Source organism: Amblyomma americanum, chromosome 3, assembly GCF_052857255.1.
Source record: "Amblyomma americanum isolate KBUSLIRL-KWMA chromosome 3, ASM5285725v1, whole genome shotgun sequence".
Classification (NCBI taxonomy): domain Eukaryota; kingdom Metazoa; phylum Arthropoda; class Arachnida; order Ixodida; family Ixodidae; genus Amblyomma; species Amblyomma americanum.
The window spans coordinates 226203160-226219010 of record NC_135499.1 but is presented as its reverse complement, the minus strand read 5'-3'; the positions used below and the strand labels follow the sequence as shown (position 1 = coordinate 226219010).

Here is a 15851-nt window from a genome sequence, read left to right as displayed (position 1 = left end):
GGACATGCTACTATGCTCACTGCTTTCGGAAAGGATGTTGAATTCGCCTGAAACAAAGAGTGCTAGGTTAGAGACACATGGAAAAATTGTCAGTTCGCAATGTACACAATTGTGTACAAAGTGCCATTAATAGCTCTCGCAATTAACCTCTCTGATACGGACACAGTTGATTCAAATTTCAGTATATGAGTTCGTAAAATGCCCTGGTTGGAGTAAGTTGCAAACAATGCGAGGAGTTTCGCAGTTTCTGAACACTCTCCCGTACCATTACGGATGATACCAACGCTCAAGCCACTACTGCACCCTCAAGCACTAAGCGCTGCCATCACATCGCCAGTTGCACAGTATGCTGTGAGCGACGGCGCGTACTGCGCGATCCCGCACATCGCCGACGCCACAAATGAGCGGTGACGCACAGCCCAAACATCGCCAAAATCACGATTGGCAGTAGTGAGGTACGCACTGAGAGCAGTGAGCAGCGTTGCGCAGCTGTAAGTAAACTGTGTCAGCCATAAACAGATGAGTGAATGCATTTCCCAGAATTCCATGCTAAGATGTTCGTTTGGATGATATATTTTTTGCGACGCTGTGCGAAACTTTCTGCTGTATTCAGTATGTTATGAAGTGCTAAATTAGGTTAGCTTTTGTCAAGACGAGTGCATTGTAGTGAGCAGACTGTTCCGATTAGCTTACCAGGGTTCTCAGTTCATGCCGGACACTGAAGAGGCACGAGAGAGTAAGTGCACTGCAAGGTGCGCTTTGATGCTATCCACAACTACTTTTATCAACAGCAGAGCATTTAATATCTGAGCAAAATTTGTCACAAGGTACAGGGCCCCCCTCTTTAGCAGTCTGTTTTGGTAAACGGGTTGGGCCAACCACTGATAGCATGCACCTCATTTCTGTTCCTTCAGGTGAGGACTGCACAATCATGCGAGCGCAGGAAGCGACAGGTTCATATTGTCCACAGGCATGGAGCTTTCAGAAGGCTGCATTGTACACCTTGAACACTCTACACATAGTTCAGATGCACTTAGTGCACCCAAATGTAGGTACAAATATTCCTGTGGAGGCTGCGGCCAACTAATACTTTAGTAACTTACATGCAAGCCTTACTTGGCTTTCCTCCACTCAAAATGAAGTGCAAGCACTTAGCAACAACTCTTTGATAGCTTTCAACTTTAGCATGGATAAATCACTGGCTGTGGAAAGCTCTTCAAGTTAATTCCAGTTACAGTGAAAAAAAAAAAAGTGTTCAGTCAAATGAATGGCAGACTTTCTCAAAGCTGTTTTAAAAAGTGCACTATAACCAAATCAAAACAAAGAAATCAATGCAGGCAACCAAGACCAATTAGAATCTTTACAATTTTGGTAAAACTTGGGAAAAAAACAGTCACTGTGGCGGGGTTTACACCACCTCAGTAGTACAAGGCCATCTTGCTATGGTTCACAGAGAATGTGATTGTATGCTGCTGCTACACATTCGTTAGATTGTCTGAAGGTCCCAATCAAGCAATGGAGAGAAGCTTACAGTCTCTACGAAAGTACCTTTACAGTACCTTGTCATGAGCTGCCCACAATGAAGCGTGGACATTCCACAACTATGTCGACACTGGGCAAGCCGAACCGAACATAACACGCCATGCGCACAAAGCACTCGCACAACACATTTCTTCCTGCCAGGTAGTGTACATTTTTGTAAGTAGCGCCACCTAGACATTTCAAACTTGCCACTGATTTCATCTTTTTTCGTATACTGCTGCTTGGCACAATTTCACCACATGTGCATTTTTACCAGTTTGACATCCACAGGGCATACTGGAGCAAGTCGGTCAACATAGTGAGTGGCGCCCCAGCAGAATTAGAATAAGAAACCCTACAAGATGAACATAAACAGTGCCACACCATCATCGTCATCAACCTGGTTAAATCTATAGTAGGACAAGGACCTCCCCCATTCTCCAATTATTCCCATCCCATGCCAGCCAAGGTCACCCTATCCCAGCAGACTTGGCCCTAACCTAATCTCCCCACCTGACCTTCAGTTGCCACCAGTTATGGTTTCCTTCCCTTTGAACCACTCTGTTACCCTAACAGATCATCAGTTATCTGTTCGCCGCACTACATGTCCCACCAGAGTCCGTTTTTTCCTCTAGATTTCCTCCTAGCATTGCATTAACTAGAGCTTAATCTCCAAAACAAGTGGCTCTCTTTCTCATTTTCCTTTCCATAGCATGTTGTTCTATTCTCGGCTTATTTTTGAGCACTAAATACAACTGCTCTGTACTTTTCTTTTGAGGGACATCGGTAAAGTCAGCGACGACACTGCCGCAGGTCTGGCCATCCCTTGCCATGCTGTGTGGCCACTGAAAAGCATGGCAGTACAGCTAAAATGGCTTTTCTTGCACAGTTCTTTGTCCAAGCAAAAGAACGAAACCATTTCTATTTTACGCCCTATTATATGCTCCTATGCCCTAACAGTGGCTTAGCTAAACCCACGTATGAACCTTCTCAGACTTCACAAGTGCATGGTATCTAATCCTATTTACTGCAGGAGATATGCTTATATATTATGAGAACTGCTTATATATTAAAAGAAGAGATTATGGAGCCTGTGAGTAGGGCACAAAATAATTAAAGATTGTACACAAGAAAATGGTTAATGGCAGATTTCAGACTTCTAAACAATTTATAACACCATCAGAAGCTTTCTGCACTGCTTTGCTCTCTGCATGCTCCAACTTCAAAATTGCTGTAGCTGTTGGCACTGCAGGATGGTTGCTTATGAAGCATGTAAAATGTTACTAAATAAAGCATTTGTATTCTAACAGCACCATGCTCTTATTAGGAAAAATGGTGACCACGACACCAGTAGGCAGTTAGTCGAGCTAAAAACAAGCTTTTGCTTGTGGCCGCTAGTGTGACGGCTGAAATGTTTTAGGTAAAGAGGCAATCCACTACAAGCTTCTAGGAACAGCCCAAAAACATGCATCCACTGCATCATTTTCAGCCTAAATACAGTATGCGAGCTAAATGCACAGAGTGCAGGTTCAATTCTATATTTTGCACTTTAAGAAAATTAAATTTTGATTAGAAAGTTGTGTAACAGTTTAACTGTGTAAAACACAAAACTGTTTGATTTTCCTGGGTGAAAGCAAACTTTTATCCCTTAAATTTTGATCCTGTGGGCTGGCACAACTCGCATGTCCCTGTGACCAGCTGGGCTGTCCAAAACACTGCAATGCTTATCATGTGAACTCGGTACGTTTCTAGAGCAGCTTCTGGAAAACGTACAACAGTTAGTGCATTGTGAAAAAATTAGGGGGACACTTAAGCTCCGGCTGAAGGGTATGATTCGATAGTGGCCTGTGGTCCTCTCTACTTACACACACGCCCATTACAGTCTTAAGATAACACTTTACGTGAAAGAACACACGACGCACATATAAACTCCCGCTTGTTCCCAAGCTATCCAAGCATGCCTTGCATGGCCTATTCAGTTGCCTGCCTGGCTCGGAACCAAAGGGTTGTGGGTTCGAATCCTGCCCGAATTCTTAAAATTGTTGTTTAAATGAAATCAACTGCTTTATAATGTTAAATCATTTGAGATATGTGGTGACCTTTAATTCACAATACATGTCATGTTTTAATCACTCTCATTTCACGTGTGACGTCATGTTTAACATGAGCATTGCGAGTTTGAAGTTCCATGCGAGGTCGTGTGGCTGTGAAGTCATGACCCCATCGACCAATTAGGGGTTTCAGTGTACAATCCTCCTCACTCCAGACACCAGCTTTTCTATGACAAGAGCTCCTTAAAGGCCACCTCCGCTGTTTTTTTTTCTACCTCCTCTGATTTTACTCTTTCACTGTATGTTCACCACACTTTTTTGGTTCTTTGCGCCAAATTTCAGAGCAGGGTAATGTTTTGTTGCTGTGCAAATGAATTTTAAAATTTCCCATTTTGTGGCCTCAAATGGAGAGATTTCTATGGGCAGCATTGTGTGTGTGGTGTCACTGAATGCACGTACATCGATATTCACTAGAGTTTGCCGAGGGACAAAATTTCAAGCTGCCTTTGGTCACTTCATACTAATAAAGACCCCAGTCACTTACAGTCGCCAGTTTGGCCAATCAGCGTGTACGCGATAGGTTTTATGACAGTACTCTCAACTTCATAGGACAGTCTGTCGTGACATCATAGTTTAGTTGAAACCCAGCTTCAGTTTCCTGGCTTTTGCTCTTTTTAAATACTTGTATGTGGTATTTTGAAAACCGGCTTTTGTACTGGAGCGAAGGGACTCTAAGGAATGTGATGCAATTATCAACTCAAAATGTTCAGAAAGCCCCCGGAGTTGGCCTTTTAACACTGTTGCACTAAAATGTGGCCTCAGCATGGTGGCTCCTGCACAGCGTGTAAGCTTGGCTTAAATTAAGAAACCCTTTTCATCGTGACCGAATGATTTTTGCTCCAAGCATGTGCAACAGGACAGCCTTGCGGGGCTGCTACACAGAAGCCTCAACAGAGAGCAGCTTGCTCTCCTGTCACGGGATTGAAAACCAAATCACATGACCCAGTGGTGCAAAGGACTGATCCTGACAAAATACCTCAACGTGTGCCACATTACTTATGGCCCTGTTAGGTAGCACAATGGAACAAGTTGTGCACAATGCTTTTTTGCAACAACAGCTTATCTTGACAAAGACACGAGCTGACATGCATGCTGCTGTACCTACCAGATTCTAAAGTACACCTTTTTTTGAGGGGAGGGGAAAATAGCCTGAAGTAGCACATGGATTGCAGCAGAATTAGCAAGAGACTAATTGCAGCAACGTAGACCGACAACAGTTTTTGATGTCTGAGAGTTGTATGGGAAGTAAATACCAGGGATTGCTGCAGGTTATTCTTTCGCTTCACTGCTGTTTATCAAGGCCTTAGCTTGCACGCCTCCAGAGTAAGGATGGCCACCAGCAGGTTCCAGTGCACTGCACTACCGGGAAAACATGTCAGCATTTCTGTGCCTAAAGGTGATCCAGGAAGACTATGTGCAAGCAAAGGTTTTTGTGTGCAATGCTGCTAAGTGTATGTATAAACCATCACGGCAATTAAAACCAGGCCGGAGTAAACTTAATCATTTAATAAAATCTGACATTAATGCCCGTGTTGATATCCAAGGCTTGTGCTCCGTCCATAGACGCAGCCTTTCAAATCAGACTGGTTTCACGGACGATGTGGTACCATGGTGCATTGGCAGTGATGAGAAACAGACTGAGAATACCAGAAATTTGGAATTCACACTGAAATAAACTTCAGATTCTTACTTAAAACAGATATTGCTCCCTCCCAATTTTGCCATTAGAAGCAGGGAAATACATTGCATGCTGCGCCATGAGCTACAGCTGCAGACGGGCGGAACGACCCCAACAATTGAATAATAGCCTTTCTTGGATCTTTCAGAATGAAGATTGGTACTAGAAACGCATCACTCTTTGTAGCTGCCTTAGAGAACTGCTCTGACACAACTGGAGGAGCTAAAATCCATTTTGTCAATGTCTAAATGTGTAATGAAAAAAAATTCTGATGCATATGTATTTAAGCATGAAAATCTAATTCTTCAGCATGGTCCGTGGGCATGGCTAGTCACAGTGGCAGCTTCCTCCAGACAAGCTTGCCGTACAGTAGACCTTTGTTTTTCTTGTATTGATAATAACAGTGCTCTAAAATGCATTAGCAAACCGAGTGAAATTCTGACAAAAGTGAGAATGTCACAATCACTGCGAGAACATCCAGGGATAAGCATGCACTATACCATTCTCCGCAGACTGCACTGGTCATGTAAAATAGCTTTCAATCTGTCAGTGTGACCTCTGCATTGTCCTCAGTGGTTTGACAAGTGTCTCGCCAGGTGTCTGTTAGCCAAATATTTGTGCCAAGTGCACATGCATTCCAGGTCATTCTCAATGGCAGCAAATACTCACAGCTGATGCAGCATGCATTTCTAGGGGACACCTGTAGAAGGTACTCGCCGCGGTGGCTCGGTGGTTATAGAGCTCGGCTGCTGACCCAAAAGACACAGGTTCGATCCCGGCCGCGGCAGTTGAATTTTGATGGAGGCAGAATTCTAGAGGCCCGTGTACCGTGCGATGTCAGTGCACGTTAAAGAACCCCAGGTGGTTGAAATTTCCGGAGACCTTCACTACGGCGTTCCTCATAGCCTGAGTCGCTTTGGGACGTTAAACCCCCATAAAACGAAAAAAAAACTCGCAAAACAATAGAGTGCGTATCTATACCATTGTCAATGACTCAGGGCCCGTATTCTTGAAGTGTCGACTTGAAATGTCGAAGTAGACAAGTACACCTCGGTCTGTGCAGATTGATTGGAGGCTCAAGTGCGAAGGTGACGGCTGTGTGACAGTAGGTGACCCCATCTTTTCTATTACATCATCTCAGTGAAAACTGCACTTGCGATTGCATAAATAACAAAAAAAAGGTAGAGCTAGGCTTACCGGCTTGGAGCATGAATCAGTGAAAGCTGCTGTTTTGGTTTAGCGCTACAGCCCTGCATTCTGCCATGGAACTATCCTCAGGCTGTGCATTCCTCCGCCCTTATCGTAACCTCCTCCCTCCATGGCAGCCACCCCTGGGTCCTTCCGTCCCGTATCAGCCACCTTCTGGTTGTGCATTCCTCCGCTCTCGCCCTAACCTTCAAGCCACTAAGACCCCTCTGCCTCTTGCCCAGTCTCTTCCCTCTCCCCAAAAGTCGACAGGGGATTTTCTTCCCTCCACTTTGTCACCTGCCATACTTCGCAGGTGGAGGCCATTGAATTGAATTAAGTAACTTCAATTAATTTAATTCAAGTAATTAAGGTCTTACAGCCAACGCTGTAGATTCCACAGTAGAATGTAGGGCTATATGGCTAAACCAAAGCTACAACAGCTTTCGCTGTAATAACCTGTTATACAGATACTTACAATCCATATAAAAGCATTTAAAAACAAACAGTTGGTTGCATTTGACTTAAAAGGTGGTGGGAGTTTATAAGCAACTACCATTATATAAAACAGCAGTGGTGGCATTTGTCATTTCTTGAAGCAAGAGAATGCTCCCAGTGAAAGCCATATACATTTGGGCATGTCCGCTTAATGGACACTTGCAGATTACGGGCCCAGGAGAAAACCTTGCCACTGTTCACTACAATGGCAGCACGAGTGCCTAGACATAGTGGACGAGAGTGCTAAACTTGTCCCATGGAGGAACATTCCCCACGCTGAGCTGCTCAGATAAGGGCTCTTGAGAGCAAAAAGTGTCGCAATAACAGTGTTCAACATCAGGACACAACAAGGCAGGTGGCTAGAAAATTCCGTTTCCACCGTCCCCTCCCCCATTACAGCTGCTGTCTTGTTCTTGGTACAAGTGGATGGACAAGAGGCACTGCGACACATGACAGCACCGCAGTGTCTTTCGGGAGCAAGCCTTTCCGGAGTGGTGAAGCACTGCGCATGCCGCCAGCTGATGCAGGCAAGCTTGTGGGGGCTGGTCAAGATTCTGTGATGAGCAGCGGTTGGTCACAAGAGCCCAGCAGCATGTGCTGCCGCAGAAGGGCTTCAAGCCGCAGCCGAGCTTGTCGTTCTTCCTCGAGTGCCCGTGACAGCTGGCTGGTCTCCTGCACACGGTGAAAAACATTCATGTTACTGCTTACTGGCTATCTTCTTTACAAGATCTCCAAGCCCTCATACACTAAGCAAGAGGGCATACACTGCTAGGGCACGATGGTCCAGAAAGTACAAAGGAGATGCTACGAACTGCTAATGCACCAAACAGCCCAATAGACTGCCACCATCACAAGCTGAAGGCCTTCAAGAGACAGCTGTAGATGGGCAAATGAAATGTGAACTAGATACCTGTAACATGAACACCAGAACACAAAAATTTAGCAGCTGAAAAATAAATACAGCAGTGGTAATAACTCTTCCACGAAGCAGACACTGCGCCATCGAAGTGAAAATAAAATGTGCCAGCATTCGGTCTCCCTCATCTAAATCGTGTCATTTTGCTGTTCCCGCTTCAATTGTCTAATTCGCGTTTCATTTGTTGATGACAGTACTATAGGTAACAAAATACACAGGTGTGCGGAAAAAATTTATTTCGGCACCATCACACAATCCAATTGCCAGCAATGGCTGAAAATATGAAGAGATGCGCATGCTTCTGTTGCTGGTATTAATACCAGAAAAATGGGTCGTTAGGCAGCGCTATAGTACATTTGTTCTCAAGCATATACATCCCATCATAAACTTTTGCTGCCAAGTGTATGTCACGCAGGCATGCAAGACTGCTGTCCACATGCTGCAGCATGATGCCATGTAAATGTATGACTAGCTGGTGCCAAAGAAATGGTAGCATGCATTACTGGAAGCAAGAGCAAGGCACATGGCAACCGTGGATGGTTGGCCCTTTGGAAAGTTTTAATGAATCTGCTATTTGCTACAGACACTGACAGCTGTAGAAAACTTTATTACTGTAGCTGCAGTTGTATACTATCACTGTATCACATCAATACTGCCTCGCTATATTCCATGGAATATAACAATGAGGAACTAACATCAGTTAAATGCTGCCAAAAGTAAACAAAAGGTTGGCAGCTGCCTGCCTTGCACTTACATTTCGCAGTTCCTTGACCTGGTCTCTCAAGGCATACACAGTGTCAACAAGGCTCCTGTGGATCAAATCGGGTGCAGTACTAAGACCACGTTCGCAACTGCTAACAGAGCGGGCATCAGGGAAGGCTCCAAGGCACTTACCTCTCCTCCATGCCTTTGTTATCATCAACAATAATTTTCTCGTCCTCCGCAACGATAACCTGTGGGCAGTTCATCAACGCTGCAAAGAAAAGGTGGGGACAAGCCAAGCATAAGTGAATTACACAAGTGACAGTCAATTTCTTACATGCTGCAATAACCTAAAATTCTGCATTGAATGTAACACACAAGTATAAGGGCATCACAGCTTATTTCAAAACCAAGGTCGTATATATTAGAGCACTGCACGGGCTGGGGCCAGCCCCAAACCCAGGTGTCTGCTGTACGTGCACTTTTCTCACAATAGGAAAAATAGAAACGATACTGTTTTTTTTTAAAGCATGAAATGCTTTTAGCTCCCATTGTCAATGCGCCATGGATGACTTTGGTGCCAGAACGGAGGGAAAAAAACACGAGTGACCTTAGCGCCAGAACGAAGGGAGAGCAGAAAGGTGAACCTATACGAACTGCGGTGAACATTTCCACCTGCCCCTGGTGCCTACGAGCTGCCGCCGGAGCAGCGCATACATCAACAACAGCATCTTCCAGTCCTGTGGCGGGCGAAGCGAGCGTGCAGCGCAAAGGAGCTTACGCTCTGTCCTGCAGTCCGAGCAGCACAGGCGCAGTCCTCTCGAAGTGTAAACGACGCGAGAGCATTGAGCCTGTTGTGTAATCCGTACTCTCCCACCCGAGTGACGTTAAGGACAGATGGTTGTGTTTGACTGAGATGTGACCTTGCCTTGCAACGAGTTTGTCTCTAGAATGTGCTACGTCACTGTCAGTACTGCAGAGCCTTTCATGCTTACGTCTACTCTAGACTACAAGAGAGAGTGCGTTTTTTGCTGCCAGAAACTTCTTGGAAATTAAAGAATCCTGGCGCTACAATCTCTCCAGAAAGTTCTTCATTGATGCAGAATGGGCGAAAGCCTAACAACAGAATTTATAGACCCAAGTTTAATCAGTGTCACCGACAGTACAATAACACAGTAGCTTTGGAAGCACATGCCCAGCCACGCTGAACGATACTACAGAAGTTAAATGGCACTTTACAGTTACTGAAAAGTGCCAACGAAGGATTCCTCTCGCAGGTTCTAATCTGCAAAAGCCAGCATTGGGCTGAACCACTGTTGCATTCTTAGAGGAACGTTGCAATGCCTGACACATAGCTCATTTGCACGAGCACTGTTGCCTATTAATGCATAGAGCACCACTGGCTCAAGCTATTTCAGCTGGTTCAATATGCAAAGTGCTGTCAATTTCACACACTCTTCCCATGATGTTGCTGTAAGAGTGGGTGGTTGAGGCCTGAAGCTCACTAGTGCTCTTGTCATGGCTTTGCCAATTATGCTATTGTAGATGAAACTAAAAAGGTGTAGATGAAACTAAAAAGGATGATTATAAGAAGTGATCAAGCAAAACTTTTCGAAGACCACACAACACAGCATTGGCAGCGTGAGTGTTATTTGAAGTGCCATTTGGGGCGGCCGCAAGTTATGACAAGAAAGTTCAGCTGTGATTCTTGACTGCTCCTAGAGCAATTCACAGTGATTTGCCCCAAATAGTACATAACGGAGCCACAAGGTGAGTTAAATTATCTTTTGGGAAGCAAAAATTGACAACTGTCCTTCAGTTTGCAGCTAAATAGCTTCACATTTGGCCATTGAACTAGCTTCTCAATAGCTTAGAATTAAGGGTTCACCCTCCAAGCTGTGTGTTTAAAACGTTTAATGTGCAAGTAATCACTGAGCCCACATGATGTCATCCCAGAGGAACAAGGAACACATGGCGCCTACCTGAGTTCACTGTGTGCCTTGTCCGGGAGCTGCTGCCACAGTAGGCCTCGATGACTTGCAGCAGCTGCATGTCATCAACATGTGGTGCCCTGTCCTCAGCCGGACCTGCACGGGCGCCTGAGGACTTTGCAACATGCTCCTCAGACCTTCACAACATAGCTGCAATTTGTTCATTAGATGCACGATTCTGACACAGCTAAACACCTTCTCACATGGATAACAATGTCACCAACACTGCCTACATCGTTGCATACTATTTCATGACGTGAAGACTTTACTGCAGTAATGCCAAGGATGAAAACTGGCAAAAGTTTGATGAGGACTATACCAAATCGGTGCTCATCCCACTTACTTAACAGTCTACAATCGGTCACCCTAATTGTGACGGCTACTTGACATCGCACCCTAGCCATTGCTTAAAGTAATCAAAGACCTTTGCATCATGCGACAATAATGGCCACTAAGAAGAAAAGATCATCATTCTCCCCTTAAACTAGTCGCACCCCGCACATTCACAGAACCAGAGTTTTGAGTAAAAACGTCTGCTTGAGATACATCTGACAATCCTTCACCGTAACTTCCATTCCACACTGCAGCACTCAGCGGAAAAGACAATGTTAATGAGATACGGCTCACTAATCAAACACAAGCTCGTTCAGAGGTACACAGCAGGTGTGACTAGTTATGTACTGTCAACATCAAATTAAATGTTAAACAGGTCACCTGAAATGGGAGCAGCAATGCCAGAAGATTTTAGCTGGAGCAGACTGAATATTAACGCACCTCATTTTCACTTCACTACATGGAAGTGTTAATAGACCTAATTTGTATTTTCTCTATAGCAGCTAATATTTTTGTCTTGTGTTCGCATTGCAGTTACCTTGAAAACTGATCATTGTGACAGAATTGTCTGTCTCATTTCATTGGACACCGACCAGTATATGCATACATGAACTTGCAGATCCCTCATAATGGAAGATGAGGAAACATATTTGCTAGTTGGTGTCATGAGATACCCTATGTGCAGGACTAGCACATAGTCCCTGGCACTGTTTTGCCTTGTGTCTTCTCGTGTTATACTTTAGAAGCTGAAAAAAAGCTGCTTACCAGGCCTGCGCTGTTTCCGGTGAGGCGCACGACCAGCTGCAGGCCTAGGCCGCAGAGGTTGGTGCGGCCGCAAGCACCAGCCACTGCCCTGTGTTGCTCCTGACATCAAGCTTTCTGTCACAGCCGTTTTCTCTGTGGATGGCCCCAGAACCACAGGCTGCAAAAGAGTGACCACGCTTGACAAAACTAACATTCAGAGCAGCATACAGCACAAGCTCTTTAATTCGAACTTCAAAGGATGAGAAAAAATGCTCAAATTATCCAAAAGTTCGAATTATCGAATGACCCTGAAAAAAACTGTCAAGGACAGCTGAAATCGCCGCAAATTTATTTGCTGAATGACTGTGCAATGGTCGTCTGATTTCGAGATGAGGAAAGCGCAGCAATGACTATTTTTCACGTTTCCATCAATGCTTTATTGCATGCATACTCTCAAGAACCGAAGCAGGACTGCCACAAAGTCATAAGGGTCTCCCGCACCCCTCACAGTGCGAGTTCATGGAGAAAAAAGATGGGGGAGGGCGGATGGAAGAAAACACCAGCAACGCACCACTCAGCATCCAAAATGGTGCTCAGTTGGGTTGGTTGGCTGGTCGAGCCGTCACCGTTGCAGGCTAGAGCGAAGTTCAGAAAAAAACCGAAACCGAAACTAAGTGGTCGGACTGCTCTCAGAGAAGTGGTCGTCCTCACACCTGCCTTCCCGCACGAGCGAGAGGTGTGCGAGCGACTCTGCAAAGTGAAACTCAGTTTTTGAGTACGGCAGAATAACGGCCTCAGGGGCGAGTTGGTGCATGATGAAATGAACGGCAGCGCAAATCAGGACAGACAAGAAAAAGACACCACATGCGCACACTACCAACTGTTTATTCTATGGAAAGGTGGCATATTTAAACAGTTCCGCTCAAGCATGATACTCATCCCATTATCACTTCGAACTCAGCAGGTGGTATGAAAAACCGCTACATCAGGTTAACAGACTATATACTGCAGATTAGACTAACAGATAACTCTGATCAAAGGAATTAAAAAAACCGAAACAAAGGGGCCATCTATTAGCAAAAGCAGTGTCAAACAATCGTAGCAACAGCAGAGTCATACAGGAGAAGCAAAAGCAGTCAGAGACCAAAAAAACAAAATATAAAAAGTAAAAAACAATAACAATCGTAGCAAAAGCAGAGTCAAACATATGAAGCAAAAGCAGTCGGAAAAAGAAAGATAAAACCAATAGAACAATTAACAACCCACCAAAACAAACAGCAGACGGCCGCTAGAAATGCTAGGCTGAAAAGTAGCACAGAACATGACGTCACAAAAAACTGTCTAGGAAGGAAACTTCATTTCTACGGAGGTATACCGAGGCGTCGCTGACACATGTGCTTCCTTTCTTTTTTATCATAAAGGCCTCAAGTATTTCACGTGCCACCTGATTGCGACTCCTGCCCAGAATCCTTATTCCGTTAAGCACCGGCTCACACTTGCAGTCTCTACAATGGGGAGGCAAATTTGACCCGCCTCCGCTTTCTAACGTTTTCTCATGCTCCCGTGTCCTGTCGTTAATGCAGCGACCCGTCTGGCCTATATAGACCCTTCCACACGTCAGTGGGATTTCATAAACCACTCCGACAGCACAGGATACGAATTGCTTGCCGTGCCTCTTTTCACACAGGGCTTTTCTTTCTGCTTCTGGCCGATCCGCGAGCATAACCCGCTCAGCTTTTTTGGCGCGGAGAAAACGACAGGAACGTCAAACCGGCCAACAACCTTCTTCAAACTGTGCGCCACTCGGTGTATATAGGGGACCACTTGTGGTCTTCTTGATCCCGGCTTAGCAAGGTATTTTTTCTTCTTGCCTTTCATTTTTTGAAGGAGGGTCTCTGCTACGCTGCAAACGACAGAACACGGGAAGCCAGCCATTTGAAGCCTTTTGATCTGATGGTTGAAGCTAGCTTCAGCCATGTGAGAACGCCTATTTCAACAATCTCTTGTCGCGCCAGTCACACCTAGATGCAGCCCCCCTTCGGGAGCCCCGAATGACTCATAGCATCCGATTTAGTGAGCGCCTGATGCCATAGACTTAGATGGGTTTCGGCCGTGACCGAGCCGGCGTTTCAAATTGTCTGGATTTCTGAATTAACAGGGGTCAAATTAAGAAGATTTTACTGACATTATTCTAATTAGAGAAAGAAACATATGCTCCACACACAAACAAAACTCCATTTTGCGATGAAAGTGAGGCAGCGGAATGTGCCAAATTGAACTCATCTTTGCAAACCAGAATGTAGATGAGTATACTGCATCGATTTTGCACAACAACAATGTCGCGGAGGTATCACGTTTCACCCAAGTTGGCCCAAGCAGGGGGCCTACAGGCTGAATTTCCTTTCATCAAGTGCTTTCGCTTCCGTGGTGCAGTCGCTCAAGTGGACAGAGAAACACAGAAACACTCAGGGTGGCTTGCGTAGCCGATGGCGGCCTTTGCAGCAACACTCACAATTGGTGCACAAGGATGGAGGCTTTTACAAAGCTCGTCCCACAGCTTGAGAGTTGGACCTCTTTTTTATGGCCTTCTTTCTCTTCTTTCAACCACATGAAGGCCTAGGGCGGGCTCCGTAAAGCAGCTCACACCACAAAACAGCACAGCAATCATTTGCAGATGCCACTGCCCAACCAGACTGCATGTTACAATGAAACAGTCCACAGGATGCTGCTTACCACAACATTTTACAGGAAGCTTCAGCTTTGCCTTAACTGTACGTTAGAGGTCTTTTTCAATTTCAAATGAAGGTGCATGCTGCTTTTTTCTTTATTTAGAACGAAAAAAAAGCAAAGGATGATGCACGTATGTTGAGAACAGTATGCTGAGTAACGCTGCATTTTGCATATACCTTTTGAACACGATGGAACACATCAGCCTCAGAGCTGGCTGCTAAGGCAGGCTACATACCTTATTTAGGTCTCAGAGTTAATAAAGTATTTCTACATACAAAATAAATCATTCTCATTCTACCAGCCTTTTTTTTTTATCTGGACATTGCTTTTTCTGAGCAATGACTTGCAATAGCCACAGAGGTATATTGGCTTAGGAGGCATGCTATAAGCATGAAACATACAACACATCATGCAAGCAGGCTCTAATTCGGATCTCATGCTCACAATGGCACACAAGTTTCCACAAAGGAAAAAAAAGTACAGAGCCTCATATTTTTCAGCATTTCATCAGTGCAGTGCTACAGCCTCCAACGTATGCAAAGCAGATGTAAACCCAAGAGGTTGCTCAAATTTCAAATAGTTCATAAATTCAAATGCTAGGAATGCAAAAGTGTTATTTAATTACTCAGGTGGGTATCACCCATTGTGAATTCAAAACTGATTCACATACCCCTAACATTAACTCAAAAGCTTCCAGAAATTTTATGTCTATCTCAGAGACAACAAGAAACCCAGGAGCAGGTCAGGGTTGTGTGCTGCATGCACATGGTGGAAAAGCAAGCAGTGCAGCACACAGCAGCAAGGGATGCAGGGTGGTATTATACCTTCCGCATTAATTAATACACCAAATCAAGTTCCACAGTGAGGCTCCAAAATCTGACTGCCACTACACTGTCAAATCTGCACTGAAGGAGGCTCTCAATGACAGAGTCAAATCAGTGCTTGGCACGTTTTGACACAACCTGCCAATGTAGGGCAGTTATCATACCTGCCAAGAAACATGGCAGCAGTCTTTAACCCTGAAACAACCAGGCATTGAAAACATTGGATAAAAGTTACAAATTTCCAGGATTCCATCATTATAAATTCCTTTCACTGCAGAAGTCTAAAGAACTGGAAGCTTTATCAAAGGAAAGGTGACTGCAGATAATTTTATGTAATTTTATAATTTCTGAATGCCAAAGGTAGACAAAACTGTGCGCAAATACCCAGGTGCATACAGTTAATCGAGGGCAAAGTTAAATTTCTCCATTCCAAACCAATTCAGCATTATGAGCACAAATTTCACGCTGTTCTGCCATTAGGGTTTATCTTTTATACAAATTTATCTTTCAGGAGACCTCCTGTACCACTGGCAGCTTACACATAGGCCTTGCATTGATAAATATGTTGAAGACTGCTACTTCAAATATGCTAGTAATTCACACACTGATGTGAGCAGA

At 44.6% G+C, this 15851-nt stretch overlaps 1 protein-coding gene across 3 annotated transcripts in view; it reads right to left on the bottom strand.

Annotated features, from left to right (window-relative positions):
- Positions 1–776: 776 nt before the first annotated feature.
- Positions 777–15851, bottom strand: part of RtGEF (Rho-type guanine nucleotide exchange factor) — a 30018-nt gene continuing 14943 nt past the window's right edge. For 2 of the 3 annotated variants that reach the window (XM_077660329.1, XM_077660330.1), the window contains exons 14-18: positions 11701–11857; positions 10594–10710; positions 8804–8882; positions 8664–8718; positions 777–7665 (exon numbers count right to left, since the gene is read on the bottom strand). In XM_077660329.1, coding sequence (XP_077516455.1) covers positions 7540–7665; positions 8664–8718; positions 8804–8882; positions 10594–10710; positions 11701–11857 — 534 coding nt within the window. In that variant the 3' untranslated portion in view covers positions 777–7539. The remainder of the gene's footprint in view (positions 7666–8663; positions 8719–8803; positions 8883–10593; positions 10711–11700; positions 11858–15851) is intronic. The other variant, XM_077660331.1, reaches the window with a different exon arrangement.